This window comes from Ammospiza nelsoni, chromosome 3 (assembly GCF_027579445.1).
Source record: "Ammospiza nelsoni isolate bAmmNel1 chromosome 3, bAmmNel1.pri, whole genome shotgun sequence".
Taxonomy (NCBI): Eukaryota; Metazoa; Chordata; class Aves; order Passeriformes; family Passerellidae; genus Ammospiza; species Ammospiza nelsoni.
The window spans coordinates 114,749,338-114,770,748 of record NC_080635.1 but is presented as its reverse complement, the minus strand read 5'-3'; the positions used below and the strand labels follow the sequence as shown (position 1 = coordinate 114,770,748).

The window sequence follows — 21,411 nt, the reverse complement described above, 5'->3', positions numbered from 1 at the left end:
AGGGCTCAGAAAGCTCCAGGAAAGGGCTGGGAGCCAAACCCAGCATGGAGACCCAGGGAGGAATTTCTTTTCCATTTTTCATGTCCTTAGAGTGTGTAATTACATCAAAACCCCACAAATAATGCAGCTTCAACAGCTGGGAAGTCCCAGGAGAGGCCCAGCTGGGAAGGGCTGATCTGAGGATGGAATTGGGAATTATTTATCCCAATCCCAGCAGCCTGGCAGCCCCTCCCAGGGTCCCTCAGCAATGCAATGAGCTCACTCCACTCTGTTCTGCTGGTTTGGGATTTGCCCTGGCTCTGGAGCAGCCAAAGCCCTGGGGAAGCAGGAGAAGCAGGGGATGGAAGCAGGAGAAGAGCAGGGGATGGAAGCAGGGGATGGAAGCAGGAGAAGCAGGGGATGGAAGCAGGAGAAGAGCAGGGGATGGAAGCAGGAGAAGCAGGGAATGGAAGCAGGAGAAGCAGGGAATGGAAGCAGGGAATGGAAGCAGGGGATGGAAGCAGGGATTGGAAGCAGGAGAAGCAGGGGATCCATCTCTTACTTGCATGGAGCCTGTCAGATCTGGGGAAAGGCTTCTTGGGCAGCCCTGGCAGGGAGTTCTCCAGCTTCACCGAGGGCGACGAGCTGCACGTGGAGTTTGGGGGGCTGCTGGAATGTCCATCTGTCTGCTTCCCTTCCCAACCTGCCAGAGAGGGACACATGGAACAGGGACATGCACAGGGGAACCCTAAAGGAGCATCATCCTGAGGGGATGGAGCTCCCAGAGCCACCCCTGCAGCCCCAGCAGCCCCAGCACAGCCATTCCTGAGCTCCTGCAGGGGATGGAGCTCCCAGAGCCACCCCTGCAGCCCCAGCAGCTCCAGCACAGCCATTCCTGAGCTCCTGGAGTGCTCCTGCCCAGCAGCTGAGTGCAGGAGATCCACTGGAGCCACCAGGATATCCCAAACCAAAGGCATGGACAGGCACATCCCACATTTCCCAGTTAATCCCAGTTCATTTCCCATCTCATCTGACCCAGCCATGGTCCCATTCACACTTCCAGGGCTAACAGAGCTCCTGGCAGGGAAATCTCTCCAAACCTGCCCTGTCCTTGCTGAACTTCACCCCTGCCCTGCAGCTTTTGTCCTTGCCCACCCTGGGAAACTCCTCCTCCTCTTCCCAGGGCTCAGTTTCCCATCCTGGTTCCTCTCCCTCCCTTCTCTCCCTTACACAAACTATTCCAGCTCTGAATAACCCCCTGAAATTGTACAAGTTGTTCTCTCCTTCCATCAATTTGAATAGTGACACTGGGAATTGTCCTGCCTTGGAATGGGGACACTGGGAATTGCTTTGGCTTGAAATGGGGACATTGGAAAGTGCCCCTGGCTTGGAGAGAGACTGGCACAAGCTGGATGTGTGCCCACAGCCCAGCTGCCTGCAGGGAATGGGCTGGAATGCTGAGCCCTGACAGGGATTGTCTGGCACACTGAGCCTGCCCCAAGCCAGGGAATTCCAGAGGTGCCAGGGAATTGGGCAGGTGCCAGGGAATTCCAGCAGGTGCCAGGGAATTCCAGAGGTGCCAGGGAATTCCAAAGGTTCCAGGGAATCTGGCAGGTGCCAGGGAATTGGGCAGGTGCCAGGGAATTCCAGAGGTGCCAGGGAATTCCACAGGTGCCAGAGAATTGCAGATGTGCCAGGGAACTCCAGAGGTGCCAGGGAATTGGGCAGGTGCCAGGGAATTCCAGCAGGTGCCAGGGAATTCCACAGGTGCCAGGGAATTGGGCAGGTGCCAGGGAATTCCAGAGGTGCCAGGGAATTCCAAAGGTTCCAGGGAATCTGGCAGGTGCCAGGGAATTGGGCAGGTGCCAGGGAATTCCAGCAGGTGCCAGGGAATTCCACAGGTGCCAGAGAATTGCAGATGTGCCAGGGAACTCCAGAGGTGCCAGGGAATTGGGCAAGTGCCAGGGAATTCCAGCAAGTGCCAGGGAATTCCACAGGTGCCAGGGAATTCCACAGGTGCCAGGGAATTGCAGAGGTACCAGGGAATTGGGCAGGTGCCAGGGAATTCAGCTACTCTGGAAAGAAATCAGGGAAAGCTGTCTGGAATAGGTACCAAGAATTTGGGACACCATGGCAAACTTGGTGCTGGCAGGGAGCCCCTGACCTCACTGCTCCCTGACACCACCAATTCTGGAAACCCCTCAGGGATCTTCCAGGTGGGGACAGGACATGGGACCCACCCCAAAGGATGAGGAGCAACTTCAGAAAACATCAAATCCAGGAGAAATCCCAGAACATAAACACCAGGAGAAACTCCCAAATATAAATAGCAGGAGAACCTCCAAATATAAACACCAGGAGAAACTCCCAAATCTAAACACCAGGAGAAATCCCAGAACAGAAACATTGGGAGAACTCCCAGAACAAAACAGAAATAGAGAGAACCCAAAATAGAAATAACCAGGAGAAACTCCCAAACACAAACACCAGGAGAATCTCCCAACTATAAATAACAGGAGAAATCCACAAATATAAACACTGGGAGAAATCCCCAAACATAAATAGCAGGAGAACCCCAAATATAAATACTAGGAGAAACTCCCAAACAGAACCCCCAGGAGAAATCCCAGAACAGAACCACCAGGAGGAGAAGGCCCCTGCAAAGGGAAGAGGTGACTGGGAAAGTCCCTGAGCACTGGGAGCAGCTTGGAACCAGGGAAAGGCACAGCCAGAGACATCCCAGAGACAGCCAAGGTACCTCCAAAATCCAGCCAAGACCATCCAAGATCCATCCAAGATGATCATTCAAGATCCAGCCAAGACCCATCCAAGATCCATTCAAGATCATCCAAGATCCATTCAAAATCCATCCAAGATGCATCCAATGTCTGTCCTTACAGTCACAGCTATACATGATCCATCCAAGGCCCTTCCCAAATCCAGCCAAGACCCATCCAAGATGCCTCCAAAATCCATTCAAGATCTATTCAACATCCATTCAAGATCTATCCAAGATCCATACAAAATCCCCATTCAAGATCATCCAAGATCCATTCAAAATCCATCCAAGACCCTTCCTAAATCCAGACAAGATCCCTCCAAAATCCATCCAAGATCATCATTCAAGACCCATTCAAGATCATCCAAGATCCATCCAAAATTGATCCAAGATCCAGCCAAAATCCATTCAAGATCCATCTAAGATCATCCAAGATCCATTCAAGATGCATCCAAATCCATCCAAATCCATCCAAGATCATCCAATATCCATTCAAGATCCATCCGAGGTCTGTCCCCACAGTCAGAGCTATCCAAGATCCATCCAAGACCCTTCCCAAATCCAGCCAAGATCCATCCAAAATGCATCCAAGATCCATTCAAAAACCATCCAAGATGATCATTCAAGATCATCCAAGATCATTCAAGATCCAGCCAAGATCCATCCAAGATAATTCAAGATCATCCAAGATCCAGTCAAGATCCATCCAAGACGCTTCCCAAATCCAGCCAAGATCCCTCCAAAATCCATTCAAGATCCCTCCAAGATCCATTCAAGATCCCTCCAAAATCCATCCAACGTCTGTCCTTACAGTCACAGCTATCCAAGACCATCCAAGACCCTTCCCAAATCCAGCCAAGATCCAAAATCCATCCAAGATCCAGCCAAGATCCATCCAAGATCTATTCAAGATCCATCAAAAATCCATCCAAGATCCATCCAGGGCCCTTCCTAAATCCAGCCAAGACCATCCAAGACCCCTCCTAAATCCAGCCAAGATCCATCCAAGATCATCCAAGATCCCTCCAAGATCCATCCCAGGTCTTTCCCTACCCAGTGCCTCCCTCACAGCCCCAAGCCCTGGGGCAGCAGCTGGAGGCTCCAGAGCCCAGAGGAAGGTGCAGAAAGGAGCAGTTGCCCCTGCACCCCCCTGGCAGTGCCCAGAGGAAGGTGCAGAAAGGAGCATTTTCTCCTCCACACCCCCTGGCAGTGCCCACACGTACCTGACCTCCCGGGGGTGGCCTTGGCCTTGAGCAGGACGTGCTGGCCGGAGGGCAGGGCCATGCCCGGCCCCATGCCCGGCCCCATGCCCGCCCGGCACTGCTGCTGCTGCTGCTGCTGCTTCTGCTGCTGCTGCTTCAGGGCCTGCAGGGACACACGGGGCACACAGAGGGTCAGCCACCCCACAGGGGACACACAGAGGGTCAGACACCCCACAGGGGACACACAGAGGGTCAGACACCACACAGGGGGCACACAGAGGGTCAGCCACCCCACAGGGGACACACAGAGGGTCAGCCACCGCACAGGGGACACACAGAGGGTCAGACACCACACAGGGGACACACAGAGGGTCAGCCACCGCACAGGGGACACACAGAGGGTCAGCCACCCCACAGGGGACACACAGAGGGTCAGCCACCCCACAGGGGACACACAGAGGGTCAGACACCACACAGGGGACACACAGAGGCATCAGATACCACACAGGGGACACACAGAGGGATCAGCCACTCCATAGAGCACAGGGCATGGGGATCAGGGATCAGCCACCCCACAGGGCACAGGGCATGGGGATCAGGGATCAGCCACCCCACAGGTATCAGGGATCAGCCACTCCACAGGGCACAGGGATCAGCCACCCCACAGCCTGTGGGGCACAGCAGTGGGCACACAGCACAGGGCCTGCCCGCCCTGCCAGGGAACAATTTTTGCAATGTTGACATTTTTGAGATTTTTTTTAATATTTTTAGATTTTTGAGATTTGAGATTTCCCAGTTTTGAGATTGAGATGCCAGATAAAGCATTTCATTCCTCAGGATCCTGGGGCCATGAGCAGTGCAGCTGGGGGAACACCTGTGAACCCCACCCTGGGGGAATAATTCAGCTGGAATTCCCCATCATGGAATTCCTGCCTTCCTTCCTCCTCCTGTCCATGGAATTCCTGCCTTCCTTCACCTGTCCATGGAATTCCTGCCCTCCTTCCTCTTCCTCCCTCTCCAGACTCTCTGTCCCTGGAATTCCTGCTCTCCTTCCTCCTCCTGTCCATGGAATACCTGCCGTCTTTCCCTTCTCTTTTTCCAGACTTTCTGTCCATGGAATTCTTGCCCTCCTTCCTTTTGTTCCAGACTCTCTATCCATGGAATTCCTGTCTTCCTTCCTCCTCCTCCAGACTCTCTGTCCATGGAATTCCTGCTCTCCTTCTTTCTCCTGTCCATGGAATTCCTGCTCTTCTTCCTCTTTTTCCAGACTCTCTGTCCATGGAATTCCTGCTCTTCTTCCTCTTTTTCCAGACTCTCTGTCCATGGAATTCCTGCCCTCCTTCCCTCCCCTGCCCATGTAATTCCTGCCCTCCTTCCTTCTCCAGAATCCATAGAATTCCTGCCCTCCTTCCTCCTCCTCCAGAGTCCACGGAATTCCTGCCCTCCTCCTTCTCCTGTCCATGGAATTCCTGCTCTCCTTTCTCCTCCTGTCCATGGAATTACTGCCCTCCTCCTTCTCCTGTCCATGGAATTCCTGCCCTCCTGCCCTCCATGTGGACGTGCAGCCCCCATGGAATTCCCTGGGAGGGAATTTTTGCCCCCAGAGGATGAATTCACTGCATTTTCCCCCAAAGACTGAATTTACCATCCCCATTTCCCAGGAAGCAAGGGGATCTCACCCCAGAATTGGGGAAAAGAAACCACATTTTACACCCTCTCTCTACAACTATATTTTCAAAATTATTATTTAAATGTGTTGTTTTTGGGGAAATTGTAATTTTAGGGAAAAAGGAGCAGAAGAGCACAGGGTTCCCAGGGGAAGGGACTCCATCCCTGCAGGGAAACTGAGGCACTGACCTGCTTGAGGGCCTTCTTGCTGTGCTTCTGGGAGGAGGAGAGGCCCTTGGCCGGGATGGACGGGGACGGGCAGCCGGGCTGCGGGGAGCCCGCGGGGGGCAGGCGCGACGGCACTGCGGGGGAAATAAAAATAAAAATTAAAAATATAAATACAAACATAGGCAGGAACTCAACCTCCAGCTTGCGTTTCCCAAATACTGAATAATAAAAATAAATATAAAATAAATATAAAATAAATATAAGTATAATTATAATATTATAAATATAATATAAATATAATTGTACCTATAAATATAAATATAACAATAAATACCAAATGTAAATAAATTATAAGTTGTAAATAAAATATATAAAATTAAATGTAAATATAAAATATGTAAATATAGATATAAATATAATTATAAATATAATTATAATAAAAAATATAACACAATAAATATAACATTATAAATGCAAATACAAATGTAAATGTATATATAGATATAAAAGCTATAAGTATAAATATAAATAGAAATAAGTAGTAAATGTAAATAAAATACTCTATAAGTAAATATAAATATATAAACACACTATATAAATGTAAATATAGCTGTAAATATAAACACATCAATATAAATATGAAATATAAAAATAATATAAACATAACTATAAATAGAAATATTGATGTGTTTATATGGGAGAGGTTTTACAGCAATTTTGCGAGAGAAGTTTGATAAGAGGATCCATGTTTACTGAAAGAATTCCATACCAAGGTCATTGTTGTAGAAAACAAGAAAGGAGAGAAGGATAAATAAGAGAAACCTGCAATTCTCTGTTCCAATGAGCACTGGCTCTTCTGACCAATCAGTGAAGTATAAAACCAGGTTTGTAAGAGTGTATAAAAAACATTGCATGCTGTAATAAAAACAGCTTGAAGCCTTCTGCAAATGGAGTGTGCTGCTCTGTATTGCCCCCATCTCAACTAGGACAGTGTCAGGTCCTGCTCTGTCTCTGGCAGAGTTCTTTTGTATGACTGCATTTTTCATTTTATTTTTATTTTCTTCCCTCATAAAGAACTCCTATTCCTATTGCCACATCTTTGCTTGAGAGCAAGTTTAAGCAATTATAATAATTAAGCAAATTATAAGTAAATTATAATGATTTAATTATTATAATTTGCTTATAATTTATAATAATCATCATAATTTTACAATAATTAATAAAATTACAAATAATTGTATGGTTTTATAATAAATATATTTTATAACATTATAATAATTTTGATATAATAAAATATAATTATTTATTAATTATATTTACTAATATTATTGATAATTATTAATAATAATTATATGCAAATTATAATAATTTAATAGCTATAATTTGCTTAAGATTTATAATAATTATAATAATTTTATAATAATTCATAAAAGTATAAATAATTGTATCAATATTATAATATATAATTGATAACATTATAATAATTTTATTATAATAAAATATTATTTATTAAAGATATTTTGATAATATTATTAATAATTATTAATAATAATTATAAGCAAATTATAAGCAAATTATAATAATTTAATAACTATAATTTGCTTATAATTTATAATGATTATAACAATTTTATAATAATCTATAAAATTATAAATATAAGTTTATACATTTTATAATAACATATAATGTATAGCATTATAATAATTTTAATACAAAATATAATAATTTTAATAAAATACAATATAATAATTTATTAATGATATTTTAATAATATTATTATTTAGTAGTAGTAGTAGCAAAAGATTATAAGCAAATTATAATAATTCAGAGGGAGGGGGTTTACATTCTTCATTTCAGGAGAGGCTCCTGCCTTCTTTAGCAGACACCTGGCTTTCCAAACATGAACCCTCAGGTACCCGTTCCCTTCCCTGCCCACCTGCAGCTCAGCTGGGACCATTCTGAGGCCAGAGAACGCTCTGTTCCCCCCAGAGCCCAGGTGAAACCCCCTCTCCCCAGAGAGAACTCACCTTTCCTTCTCTCCCCACACACAACTCACCTTTCCTTCCCCTCTCCCCACACACAACTCACCTTTCCTTCTCTCCCCACACACAACTCACCTTTCCTTCTCTCCCCACACACAACTCACCTTTCCTTTTCCTCTCCCCACACAGAGCTCACCTTTCCTTCTCTCCCCACACACAACTCACCTTTCCTTCTCTCCCCACACAGAGCTCACCTTTTCTTCTCCTCTCCCCACACAGAGCTCACCTTTCCTTCCCCTCTCCCCACACACAACTCATCTTTCCTTTTCCTCTCCCCACACACAACTCACCTTTCCTTCTCTCCCCACACACAACTCACCTTTCCTTTTCCTCTCCCCACACAGAGCTCACCTTTGCTTTTCCTCTCCCCACACAGAACTCACCTTTCCTTCTCTCCCCACACACAACTCACCTTTCCTTCTCTCCCCACACACAACTCACCTTTCCTTTTCCACCTGCTCTTCCTCCTGTCCTTGGCGGCGCAGCCGTCGCTGCTGGAGCTGCTGTGCTCTGAGCTCTGCGAGTCCGAGTGGCCATCACTGCTCTCCTCCGAGCCCTCTGACAGCTCCTTCAGCCCATCTGGGATGTCCTTCTGCCAGGGGACACGACAGAGCCTCAGCAGGGTCACCCCAGTGACAGGGGCAAAACCCCAAAACCACAGGGGTTTGTTCACCAAATTCAGCCTTTTAATGCCCCACAGCTGCTCGGTGCTGGCCCCAAAGCTTTCTGTGGGTTCTGCAAACACTGAATGTAGGGGACACCTCCTGAACTCTGTCTCCACGCCCTGAACTCTGTCACCTCCCAAAATGCCCTTCCCAGATTCCCCATCCCTGAGCACCAACCCCAGGACAAGGCATGGAGGGGTGGGAATAAACGGATCCCAGTGCCAGAGGGCAGGGATGGATGGGATGTTGGGAATTGGGAATTGTTCCCTGGCAAGGCTGGATGGGATATTGGGAATGAGGAATTGTTCCCTGGCAGGGCTGGATGGGATATTGGGAATGAGGAATTGTTCCCTGGCAGGGATGGATGGGATATTGGGAATGAGGAATTGTTCCCTGGCAGGGATGGATGGGATATTGGGAATGAGGAATTGTTCCCTGGCAGGGATGGATGGGATATTGGGAATTGGGAATTGTTCCCTGGCAGGGATGGATGGGACATCGGGAATTGTTCCCTGGTAGGGATGGATGGGATATTGGGAATGAGGAATTGTTCCCTGGCAGGGATGGATGGGATATTGGGAATGAGGAATTGTTCCCTGGCAGGGATGGATGGGATGTTGGGAATTGGGAATTGTTCCCTGGCAGGGATGGATGGGATGTTGGGAATTGGGAATTGTTCCCTGGCAGGGATGGATGGGATATTGGGAATGAGGAATTGTTCCCTGGCAGGGTGGGCAGGCCCTGGCACAGCTGTGGCTGCCCCTGGATCCCTGGCAGTGCCCAAGGCCAGGCTGGACACTGGCACACCCTGGCACAGTGGGAGGTGTCCCTGCCATGGCAGGGGTGGCACTGGGTGGGCTCCAGAGACAAACCCACCCCAAATCAGGAATAGTGTGAGCTGCAGCCTCCTTCTAATATTTAAAATCCAGCTTATGTTTAAAGACAAGTCCCCATTTCTCCCTGTCTGACTGACACTGAGGACAAGGTGATTTCCCATCTCTGGACACAAGCTGAGGGCAGTAAAGTTTCCCTCTCAGGGCTGCAGTTTCACTGTTTCATTAACATTTTAATTACTCCTTCACTGCTAGGACAGCAATCCCCACCAGCAAGGTGCACTGTGGGTGAGGAACTGCACACTCACAGCTGAGGATGGGGGTTGTTCCTGCTCCAGGGAACAGGGACAGGCCCTTTTGGGATTATCCTGGAGAATCTGGACATAAAGAGGAATTTCTGCATGGAAAGGGGGCTCAGGCCTTGGCAGGGCTGCCCAGGGGGTTTGCAGTGCCCATCCCTGCAGGTGTCCAGAGAAGAGATGGGGACAAGATGGGGATGGGGCACAGCTGGGATTCAATCCGGTTGGATTAAGGGTTTTTTGATTTAGGGATGGGGTAACTGAGAGGTGCTTTAAAAACTTTTATTTTATTTTATTTTATTTTATTTTATTTTATTTTATTTTATATATTTCATTTTATTTTAATTTATTTTATTTCATATGTTTAATTTAATTTCAATTTATTTTCATTTACTATTTTTTAATTTAATATTTATTTTATTTTATTTTCTATTTGTTTTATTTTATTGTAATTTCTATTTAATTTTATTTCATTTTATTTTAATTTATTTTATTTTTTATTTCACATATTTCATTTTATTTTCATTTATTGTATTCCATATCTTTAATTTAACTTAATTTTATTTTATATATTTAATTTTACTTTCATTTATTTTATTTTATTTTAAGATACCTTTTTTTTTTTTTTTAAGATATATAATTTCATTTCATTTTTTCATTTACCCCACCTCTGAATCAAAAAACCCTTAATCCAACAAATCCCACTGGGTTTTTCAAGCCCTGGGGACTCTGGGACCCTGATCCAACCCCTTTTTTAAGCCCAAGGCTGGCACTCACCCTGAGGGTGTGTAGGTGCCCACCCTGCCCCGGGCACTCACCCTGAGGGTGTGCAGGTGCCCACCCTGCCCCTGGCACTCACCCTGAGGGTGTGCAGGTGCCCATTTTGCCCCTGGCACTCACCTTGAGGGTGTAGACGCCCATCCTGCCTGGCACCTTGTAGAAGATGCCCTCCTCTCCGCGGGAGTTGGTGTGCAGCATGGCATTCAGGCAGGCCAGGGGGGACGTCCCGCTGCAAGAGACCCCGGGGAGTGAGTGTCCCCTGGGACCCCACAGCCCAGATCCGGCCCCACAGCCCAAACCCAGCCCCACAGCCCAGATCTGACCCCACAGCCCAAACCCAGCCCCACAGCCCAGATCTGACCCCACAGCCCAGCCCCAGCCCCACAGCCCAGATCTGACCCCAAATCCCAGATCCAGCCCCACAGCCCCGATCTGACCCCACAGCCCAGATCCAGCCCCACAGCCCAGCCCCAGCCCCACAGAGCATGGGCAGGAGCCCAGATCTGACCCCACAGCCCAGATCCAACCCCACAGCCCAGATCTGGCCCCACAGCCCAGATCTGACCCCACAGCCCAGATCCGACCCCACAGCCCAGATCTGACCCCACAGCCCAGATCCGACCCCACAGCCCAGATCTGACCCCACAGCCCAGATCTGACCCCACAGCCCAGATCCAGCCCCACAGCCCAGATCCAGCCCCACAGCCCAGATCTGACCCCACAGACCCCAGGGAGCCCCACAGCCCCCAGACAGGGGGCCCAGATCCAACCCCACAATCCAGATCCAACTCCATAGCCCAGATCTGACCCCACAGCCCGTCAGCCCCACAGGGGGGGGCAGGGGGCCCAGATCTGACCCCACAGCTCTGATACAACCCTACAGCCCAAATCCAGCCCCACAGCCCATACCTCACCCCGCAGCCCAAATCCAGCCCCACAGCCCAGATCCAGCCCCACAGTGGGCAGGGAGCCCAGATCCAGCCCCATAGGCCTGATCTGATCCACAGCACAAACCTAGCCCCACAGCCCCGATCTGACCCCACAGCCCAGATCCAGCCCCACAGCCCAGATCCAGCCCCATAGGCCTGATCTGATCCACAGCACAAACCTAGCCCCACAGCCCCGATCTGACCCCACAGCCCAGATCCAGCCCCACATTGCATGGGCAGGAGCCCATATCTGACCCCACAGCCCTGATCCAACCCCACAGCCCAGATCCAGCCCCACAGCCCCCCAGATCCCGGCCCTGTTCCCAAGGGAATGCAAGCTGCAGCGGCACAAGCAGCAATCGGGGAAGCAGTGCATGGGTGCTGCAGCCCTGGCGGGGGAAGCAGTGCATGGGTGCTGCAGCCCTGGCCAAAAGCAACCAAAAACCCCCTGCAAGATTCCTCTGACAGACCCCAAAGCAGCTCCAGCTCTGGGGGAGGCTCAGGGCAGCTTTGGGGTGAGCTGAGGATACGCTCCAGAAGGATTCAGAGTTGTGTTGAGGGTTTTTTTCCCAAAAAAGAACCCAAGTTCTGCTGGAACTGGGGTTGTGGGGCACCAAATGGGAACCAAGGGTGCAATTCCCCCTGGGAAGGGGCAGCTCCCCTATCCCAGATCCATCTTCCCACCAGGGCTGCAGGGGTTTTGGTGTTTTTGTCGGCTTTTAACCCATCCTGCTGCAGGCAGGAGCAAGGCCAGGCTGGCCCAGCAGCTGAGCTGTGTCCCCAGGGAGGGACAGAGGGACCAAAACTGCACCTCAACTCAGCCGTGGCACCCAGTGCCACATCCAGGCTTTGCTAAACACACCCAGGGATGGGGACTCCACCAGAACATTCCAGAACTTTATCACCCTTTCTGTAAAGAACTTTTTGCTAATATCCAGCCTAAATTCCCCTTTGGCTGTGTGCTCTGGTTGTGTCAGCTCCTGGAGAAAGAGCCCAGCCCCAGCTGAGCACAGGCACCTTTCAGGGGGTGTAGGGGCTGATAAGGTCACCCCTGAATCTCCTTTTCTCCACCCCCAGCTCCCTCAGGGGTTCCTCACAGGGTTTGTGTTCCCAGCCCCTCTCCAGCCTCGTTGTCCCCTCTGGACACACTCAAGGATCTCAAGGATCTCTTGGGAACGTCCTTGCCAACCTGAGGGGCCCAGAACTGGGCACAGCCCCGCAGGTGTGCCCTCAGCAGTGCCAGGCACAGGGGCACAATGGCCGCCCTGCTCCTCTGGCCACACCATCCCTGACACAGGCCAGGTGGCACTGTGACCTCCTTGGCCACCAGGGCACTCTGCTGGGCCGTGTCCAGCTGCTGTCACCGGGTCCCTTTCTGCTGGGCACTGTGCAGCCACACTGTCCCCAGGCTGTAACACTGCGGGGGTTATTGTGGCCAAAATGCAGCAATGGCCACTTGGATTTGATCGCCCTTTCTCCTCATTTTGGATTTTATTGCCCTTTCTCCTGATTTTTTTGGATTTCATTGCCCTTTCTCCTGATTTTTTCTTGATTTTATTGCCCTTTCTCCTGATGTTTTTGGATTTCATTGCCTGTTCTCCTGATTTTTTCGGATTTTACCACCCTTTCTACGGATTTTTTGTTGCCCTTTCTCCTGATTTTTTTTATTTTACTGCCCTTTCTCGTGATTTTCTTGGATTTTACAGCCCTTTCTCCTGATTTTTTTTTAATTTCATTGCCCTTTCTCCAGATTTTTTAAAATTTTATTACCCTTTCTCACGATTTAATTTTATTGCCCTTTCTCCTGTGTTTTTTTTTTTTTTTAATTTTATTGCCCTTTCTCCTGATTTTGGATTTTAATTGCCCTTTCTCCTGATTGTTTTTGGATTTGATTGTCCTTTCTTCTGATTTTTTGTTATTTTATTGCCCTTTCTCCTGTTTTTTTTTTTTTTTTATTTTACTGCCCTTTCTCCTGATTTTCTTGGATTTTATTGCCCTTTCTCCTGATTTTCATGGATTTTATTGCCCTTTCTCCTGATTTTACCAGTAAGGCCATCTCCTTCACTTGCTGGGAACACACCCATGGCAATTCCCACCGTTCCACCTCAGAGCAGCCCTTGGAGAGGCAGACGGTGTAAAAGACGAGTTTCTGCTTGCTCCAGCTCCCTCAGCACCTTCTGCTCCTCCTCAATCCCTCCCAAACCCACTGCAGTGCCAGCGTCCCAGTCCTGGAGGAGGTTCTAAAACGGGATCCATCCCTCAGGAGAGCCCCTGGGGCTCAGCAGGACCAGACCAAGGTGTGGAGCTGGAGTGTCCTGCTTTGTCCCCAGTGAGGCCACTCAGCCCCAGGGAAGGCTCACCAGTGCCAAGGGTGATGCCTCAGGTTTGGCTTTTCTGTTTTTCACGTTCTGTGCTGCTTTAGTGTGTGGGTCTGGGTTTCATATCAGGGATGCTGAGCTCTGGGCACAGAGCAGGGACACAAAACAATTCCTGCTCCAGCTGGGCACCAAGGACAAATGACCCAAATCTCAGCCCAGGAGCACAAACAGGAGAGAGAAAAACAAGGATGGGACTTCATTACCTAAAACTGGAATGGAACAATTATCTCCAATATGCAAATGGAGCAGAACTGATCACAGTGACAGACCCCGTGCCTGGTTCTGCATTTTGGGGCCAGTTTGGTTCATCTTGGGCTCATTTTGGGACATTTTGGTTCATCTTGGGTTCATTTTGGGGCCATTTTGGTTCACCTTGGGCTCAATTTGGGGCCATTTTGGTTCATCTTGGGTTCATTTGGGGACCATTTTGGTTCATCTTGGGTTCGTTTTGGGACCATTTTGGTTCACCTTGGGCTCATTTTGGGACCAGTTTGGTTCATCTTGGGTGCAGCCCTGGCTGGGCCCTTGTGCTGCCCCAGGTGGATCCATGCAGGAGATGCTTTCAATAAATCCCTGTTTGATTCTTTAGCTCTGCCCAGCCTCTGCTCCAGCTCAGCCTGCACAAGGCACCAAGGGAAGCTCCAGACAAAGCCTCACTGCCTGGATCCAGCTGCCACAGGCACTCAGGGGACAAATTCCCACTTTTCCCTTTGGAGCATCCCCTGTTCCCCCCCATCCCCTGAGAGCCAGGAGCTCTTTGCTGAGGGTGCAGCCACCCCCAGTGCCAGGGCTGGCAGTGCCAGGAGCAGCACAGGGGCAGGGTTAGGGAAGCAGCTCCCGTGCCAGGTCACATTCCCCAACATGCAGCAGCCCCAAAGCAGCACAAGCCCACATGCAAAGCCAGCCCCAGCCAGGCAGCCGGGACGGGGACAGGGACAGGGCCAGCAAGGAGCTGCCGAGCCCCAGGGTTCCCAGCTGGAGGCACAGCATTACTCCAGGGTTACACCGGGGTTACTCCCAGGAGCAAGCTCTGGGTTAGGGAATGGCAAAGGGGGGGGTGTTAGGAGAGGAGGAGCTGGACCCAAGCAGTGCTGGGTCTGGTCTTACCTTCTGCAGGTGGAGTGCAGCCCAAAAAAAGGAGAGAAACACCCCTTTAACAACTTCAGCAAAACAATGGAGTCATCAATGCACACACCCTCCCTCCCTCCTCCCTTCCAGCAGAACCACAGCCCAGGGTTTGGGACCCCAGGGTTTTGGGATCCCAGGGTTTGGGACCCCAGGGTTTTGGGATCCCAGGGTTTGGGACCCCAGGGTTTTGGGATCCCAGGAGAGGCAGGAAGGATACACCAGCCAGGTGCCTCTCCCCTTCCATCAGAAAAAAAACCCCAAGATTTGGGATCCCAGGGGTTTGGGATCTCAGGGTTTTGGGATCCCAGGAGAGGCACGATACACCTGCCAGGTGCCTTCCCCCTTTCCACCAGAACCATACCCCAGGGATTTGGGATCTCAGGGGTTTGGGATCCCAGGGGGAGCAGGATACACCTGCCAGGTGCCTCCTTGCACATCCCAGGGGTTTGGGATCCCAAGGGTTTGGGATCCCAGGGGTTTGGGATCCTAGGGGAGGCAGGATACACCTGCCAGGTACCTTCCCCATTTTACCAGAAGCACATCCCAGGGTTTGGGATCCCAGGGGTTGGGATGCGAGGGGTTTGGAATCCCAGGGAGGCAGGATACACCTATCAGGTGCCTTCCCTTTTCACCAGAACCATACCCCAGTGGTTTGGGATCCCAGGGGGAGCAGGATACACCTGCCAGGTGCCTCCTTGCACATCCCAGGGTTTGGGATCCCACAAGAAGCAGGATACACCTGCCAGGTGCCTCCCCTTCAACCAGAACCACATCCCAGGGTCTGGGATCCCAGGAGACAGGGGATCAGGGACACCTGCCAGGTGCCCCCAGAACAGCTCCCGTGTGGAACCTTCTGTCACCTTCACCTGGGGATGAACTCCCTGGCAGCCAGGTGGGCCCTGGGGATGTGCCCCCCTGTGTGGGAACACCATGGAGTAGGAACTTACTCACTCCTTGTCCCCCTCTCTGCCCTGCTCCCAGCTCAGCACTGCACCCCAAACTCCCAGGGTAATGGAGCAGGAGCTTCCTTACCCCCGCGCTGACCCATGGGCTCCCCAAGAATGGAAACCAGTGCCCATCTTGGCTGGCACACCAGGATTTTGGGGTTCCTGGAGTGCCCTCAGAACTCCTCAGTGTCTCACTGTGCACCAGCCCTGCCACAGCAGCATCCCAAGGGGGATCTCTGCCTGCACACCAGGATTTTGGGATTCCTGGAGCTGCTGGGTGACCCCAGGACACCTCAGTGCCTCACTCTGTACCAGCAGCACCCCAAGGGGATCTCTGCCCACACACCAGGATTTGGGGGTTCCTGGAATGTCCCCAGGACACCTCAGTGCCTCACTCTGCACCAGCAGCACCCCAAGGGGGATCTCTGCCTGCACACCAGGATTTGGGGGTTCCTGGAATGTCCCCAGGACACCTCAGTGCCTCACTCTGCACCAGTAGCACCCCAAGGGGATCTCTGCCCACACACCAGGATTTTGGGGTTCCTGGAGCTGCTGGGTGACCCCAGGACACCTCAGTGCCTCACTCTGCACCAGTAGCACCCCAAGGGGGATCTCTGCCTGCACACCAGGATTTGGGGGTTCCTGGAATGTCCCCAGGACACCTCAGTGCCTCACTCTGTACCAGCAGCACCCCAAGGGGATCTCTGCCCACACACCAGGATTTGGGGGTTCCCCAGAGCACCTCAGTGCCTCATTCTGCACCAGCATCGCCCCAGAGGGGATCTTGGCTGCCACACCAGGATTTGGGGGTTCCTGGAGCACCCCCAGAGCAGGAATGGGTGCAGGATCACAGGGAGATGCAGTTCAGGAGCCACACCTGGAGCACTGAGAGCCCGGCAGAAACCTGGGGATGGGGATCAGTGTGGAGCTCGCCACAAAGCTCTCAGAACACACTGAACCTGACTAATTAACAGCTCTAATTAAAGATCTATCACCAGGAGCAGATGTGAGCTGCAGGAACATCAGAGACTGGCACATGAGCAGTCCTGGCTGGGAGGAAATCCCTCTGCAGCCTTTCCAGCTGTGGGATCCAGGTGCTGTGCACAGGTCCTGCTCATCCCCAGGGAATGGAACCAGCAGCTCCTGATCCCAGAGCAGGATCAAAAGAGAAACTCCTCCCTCTGAGGCTTTTGGGGGCTGGAGTTAAAATTTAGGTGGTTTGGGGATGTACTCTGGATTTGTGCTACAGAATCACCTGCTTGTGCTGAAGAGAAACCCCAAACTGAGGGAATTTTTAGGGCCTCAGCTCTGGTGTTTTCAGCTCTGAGGTTCCTCACCTACAGAGGGTTCCAGCCCACACTTCTCCTTCTCCCACTTGTTTTTTAAAGCAGAAATTTAAATTTCTTATGTTTCCTTCAGTCCCTGAAGCCCCTGATCAGGGCTGGGTTATCCTATAAAGTAGCTGCAGCCAAGTCCTTGTAAGAGTGAAAATTTCTCTGCCATTTTATCCTGGGGAAACAGCAAAAACTGCTACAGCCGGCCTGGGCTGGGGTGAGAGAAGGGGAATATTCTGTCAGGTATGGGTTTCACACCTTTGGGAGAGGGAAATGCACAAATATTCTGTCAGGTATGGGTTTCACACCTTTGGGAGAGGGAAATGCACAAATATTCTGTCAGGTATGGGTTTCACACCTTTGGGAGAGGGAAATGCACAGAGGAATATTCTGTCATTATGAATTTCAGACCTTTGGAAGAGGGAAATACAAAGAGGAATATTCTGTCACTATGGATTTCAGACCTTTGGAAGAGGGAAATGCACAAAATCACCTGATGGGTTTCCCCTACACACAATAATTGTATTTAATCCTCCCTGCCAGTGCTAACAACCCAACCTTTCTGTGGCAATGCTCGTGTTGAATTATTACATTTCAAACCAACATTCTGCATTTATTAATTATGGATTCCACCGACTCAGACACTGAAATCATCCCTTGTCCCCAGTCCCTCTGCAGCTCTCCTGGAGCCCCTTCAGGCTCTGGATCCTTCTCCTCTCACCCCCAGCTCTCCCAGCCTGGCTCCAGGGCTCCTCTGGGCTCTCTCCAGCAGCTCCAGGTGTTTCAGGAAAATTCCCAAATTCCAAATTCCACTGGGAGCTGCAGGGACTGCCTGGAGCCCTCCCTGGTGCAGCCCCAACCCCAAGAACTCAAACACTGAACCATCCCACAAGGAAAACGCTCCCCAAAAATTCCCCCTTTCCCCTGGCTGTGAGCAGGAAATCCCGCACAGCAAAACCCCAGGAGGGTTTTTATGGCCATTTCAGCAAACCCACATTCCAAAAACCTCACTCAGGGGGAATCTGAGGGAAGGCAGGCTGGTGATTCCTCAGGGAGGAATGTCTGGGTGTCCCTGTCCCACCCCAGACACCCACCATGAGCAATGGGACAAGATCTCTGGGTGTGCCACTGCAGGATTTGTGGAAAATGTTTAAAACATGACAGAAGGAGTATTTGTATAGAAATTTTGAGATAAGAAATGCTGATTTAGAAATGTTATGGAATAGGATAGATACTGGATAGGATATAGGAGAGATAAGAGACAGAAATGGAAATAGAAATAGGATAGATATGAGACAGAAATGGAAATAGAAGTAAGTTTTAAAGCATGGTTTTATAAAAAATAAATGCTTAGAGTGTATTGTAATTAAGAAATAATTGCCTTCTGATTGTGATGGTGGAATTAGGAATTGTGCCCTGTCCCACCCCAGACAACCAACATGAGCAATATCCAACACAGGGACAAGATCTCAGGGTGTGCCACTGCAGGATTTGTAAAAAATGTTTAAAACTTGATAGAAAGTTTATACAGTGTGTATCTGTATACAGATTTGAGATAAGAAATGTTGATTTAGAAATGCTATTGAATAGGATAGATATTGGATAGGATATAGGAGAGATAAGAGAGAGAAATGGAAATAGAAATAGAAAAGAGAGAGAAATAGAAATAAGTTTTAAAGGATGGTTTTGTAAAAATAAACGCTTAGAGTGTATTGTAATTAAAGAGTTGACTTCTGATTGTGATGGTGTGAATTATAACATCTGTATTGTCTTACTCTTCACAGGAGACTAAAAACAAAATAAAAGTTTTTAAAACACCTCTCAATTGTCCCATCTTTGAGTCAGAAAACAACTTATTTAGGCATTCCAGGAGCCAGGGAATGGCTCCCCCTGCCAGATGGGAATTGGGAATTAGGAACTGTGCCCTGGTAAAGACTAGGTCATTTTACAGCTCTTGGAAAACCATTAGAAACTGGTTTAAGATTTTTTTCTTTTATTTAATTTTTAAATTTAAAAAAATTTTAATTTAAATTAATTTTTTTAAATTATAGCTATTCTGAGCTTGCTGTACCTGGGATTTCCAAAAGCTGCTTTGTGCCAAGCCCATCTTGTCACGGGCTGTGCCTGACCAGGGGCCCAACCCAGCACAGATCCTGGCCCTGACTGCAATTTAATTGCTTCAAATGTGACAATCCTGCAGCTTTTACCCTACAGAAAGCCTTGTTACAGCAAAAAAATGTATATCTAAATAGAAATTTTTATATTTCAAATTGATAGTATAAATATAATTTATATTTATTTCTATAAGAAAGTTTATATATATTTATACATATAATTTAGATATATAAAGAGATATTTTTGTATTTCAAATAGATAGTATAAATATAATTTATATTTATATAAATAAGTATATATAAATATATTCTATTTATACATATAATTTAGATAAAGAAATATTTTATATTTCAAATCTATAGTACAAATATAATTTATATTTATTTATATTATTAAGTATATTTATATTTCTAATTTTTATGTTTATATTTATAATGTAGACATAAATACTTTTACATTTCAAATACATATTATAAACATATTTATGTCCCTTTATATAAAAGTATGTATTTATAAATATAATTTATATTTCTATAAATATTTTATAGTTATATAATTTTATGAGTTTATATATATGAAATTTATAATATATATTTATACATTTAAAATATAGTAATATATTTATATAATATTTCTATTATTTACATTTCTATAATTATGAATTTATTTAGATTTGTATTTATATAATAATAAATAGAATCTATTAGAATATATATTTTATGTATATAAATATGTATTTAAATATATATATATATAGATATCTATCTATATACATGAGCTCAGCCCCAGCTCAGCTCTAAAAGGAGAAGGCTGAAGGATGAAAGGCACAGCTGCATTTCTGTGCTGCTTTTTTTTGGTTTTTTGTCCAAAATCTGCCCTGAGCAGGCACAGACTGCATCTCCTGGGTCCCACCTGGGCTCCTGCCCGGGGCTCTGCCCCAAAACCACAGGATTTTAGTAAAAAAGGTTGTAAAAAGGTTGTAAAAAGGTTTAGCTGGGTGTTGGCTGCCCTTGTGCTCTGTCACCAGTCTGACCAGTCCATCTCCAGTCTGACCAGGGAGCTCCAGGCTGACCAGCACCTCTCGAGCCTGACCAGGGAGCTCCACGCTGACCAGTCCATCTCCAGGCTGACCAGTGAGCTCCAGTCTGACCAGTCCATCTCCAGTCTGACCAGTCCATCTCCAGGCTGACCAGTGAGCTCCAGTCTGACCAGTCCATCTCCAGGCTGACCAGTGAGCTCCAGTCTGACCAGTCCATCTCCAGGCTGACCAGTGAGCTCCAGTCTGACCAGTCCATCTCCAGGCTGACCAGTGAGCTCCAGTCTGACCAGTCCATCTCCAGGCTGACCAGTCCATCTCCAGGCTGACCAGAGCCCTTCCAGTCTGACCAGTCCATCTCCAGTCTGAGCAGCACCTCTCCAGTCTGACCAGTGAGCTCCAGTCTGACCAGTCCATCTCCAGTCTGACCAGGGAGCTCCAGTCTGACCAGGGAGCTCCAGTCTGACCAGTCCATCTCCAGTCTGACCAGTCCATCTCCAGTCTGACCAGTCCATCTCCAGTCTGACCAGGGAGCTCCAGTCTGACCAGTCCATCTCCAGTCTGAGCAGCACCTCTCCAGTTTGACCAGTGAGCTCCAGTCTGACCAGTCCATCTCCAGTCTGACCAGTGCCCTCAGGCTGACTGAGCTACAGTTGGTGAATTTGAATTAACACTATTTAGTTCAACACTATTTAGTTTAACACTATTCAGTCTAACACTATTCAGTTTAGTTTAACACTATTTAGTTTAACAATGTTTAGTTTAACGCTAGTTTAACACTATCTAGTTTAGTTTAATACTATCTAGTCTACTTTAACACTACCTAGTTTAGTTTAACACTATTTAGTTTAGTTTAACACTATCTACTTTAACACTACCTAGTTTAGTTTAACACTATTCAGTTTAATAATGTTTAGTTTAACACCAGTTTAACACCATTTAGTTTAACACCATCTAGTTTAACACTATCTAGTTTAGTTTAACACTATTTAGTTTAGTTTAACACTATCTAGTTTAGTTTAACACTAATTTAACACCATCTAGTTTAACACCATCTAGTTTAACACTATCTAGTTTAGTTTAACACTAGTTTAGTTTAACACTATCTAGTTTAACAATGCTTAGTTTA

General features: G+C 48.0%; 1 protein-coding gene across 1 annotated transcript in view; it reads right to left on the bottom strand.

The window, feature by feature from the left end:
• ASXL2 (ASXL transcriptional regulator 2) overlaps positions 1-21,411 on the bottom strand; it is a 50,931-nt gene that overhangs the window by 10,068 nt on the left and 19,452 nt on the right. Inside the window, exons 3-7 of the mRNA XM_059469555.1 lie at positions 10,536-10,644; positions 8,280-8,430; positions 5,818-5,930; positions 3,982-4,123; positions 542-682 (exon numbers count right to left, since the gene is read on the bottom strand). Coding sequence (XP_059325538.1) covers positions 542-682; positions 3,982-4,123; positions 5,818-5,930; positions 8,280-8,430; positions 10,536-10,644 — 656 coding nt within the window. The remainder of the gene's footprint in view (positions 1-541; positions 683-3,981; positions 4,124-5,817; positions 5,931-8,279; positions 8,431-10,535; positions 10,645-21,411) is intronic.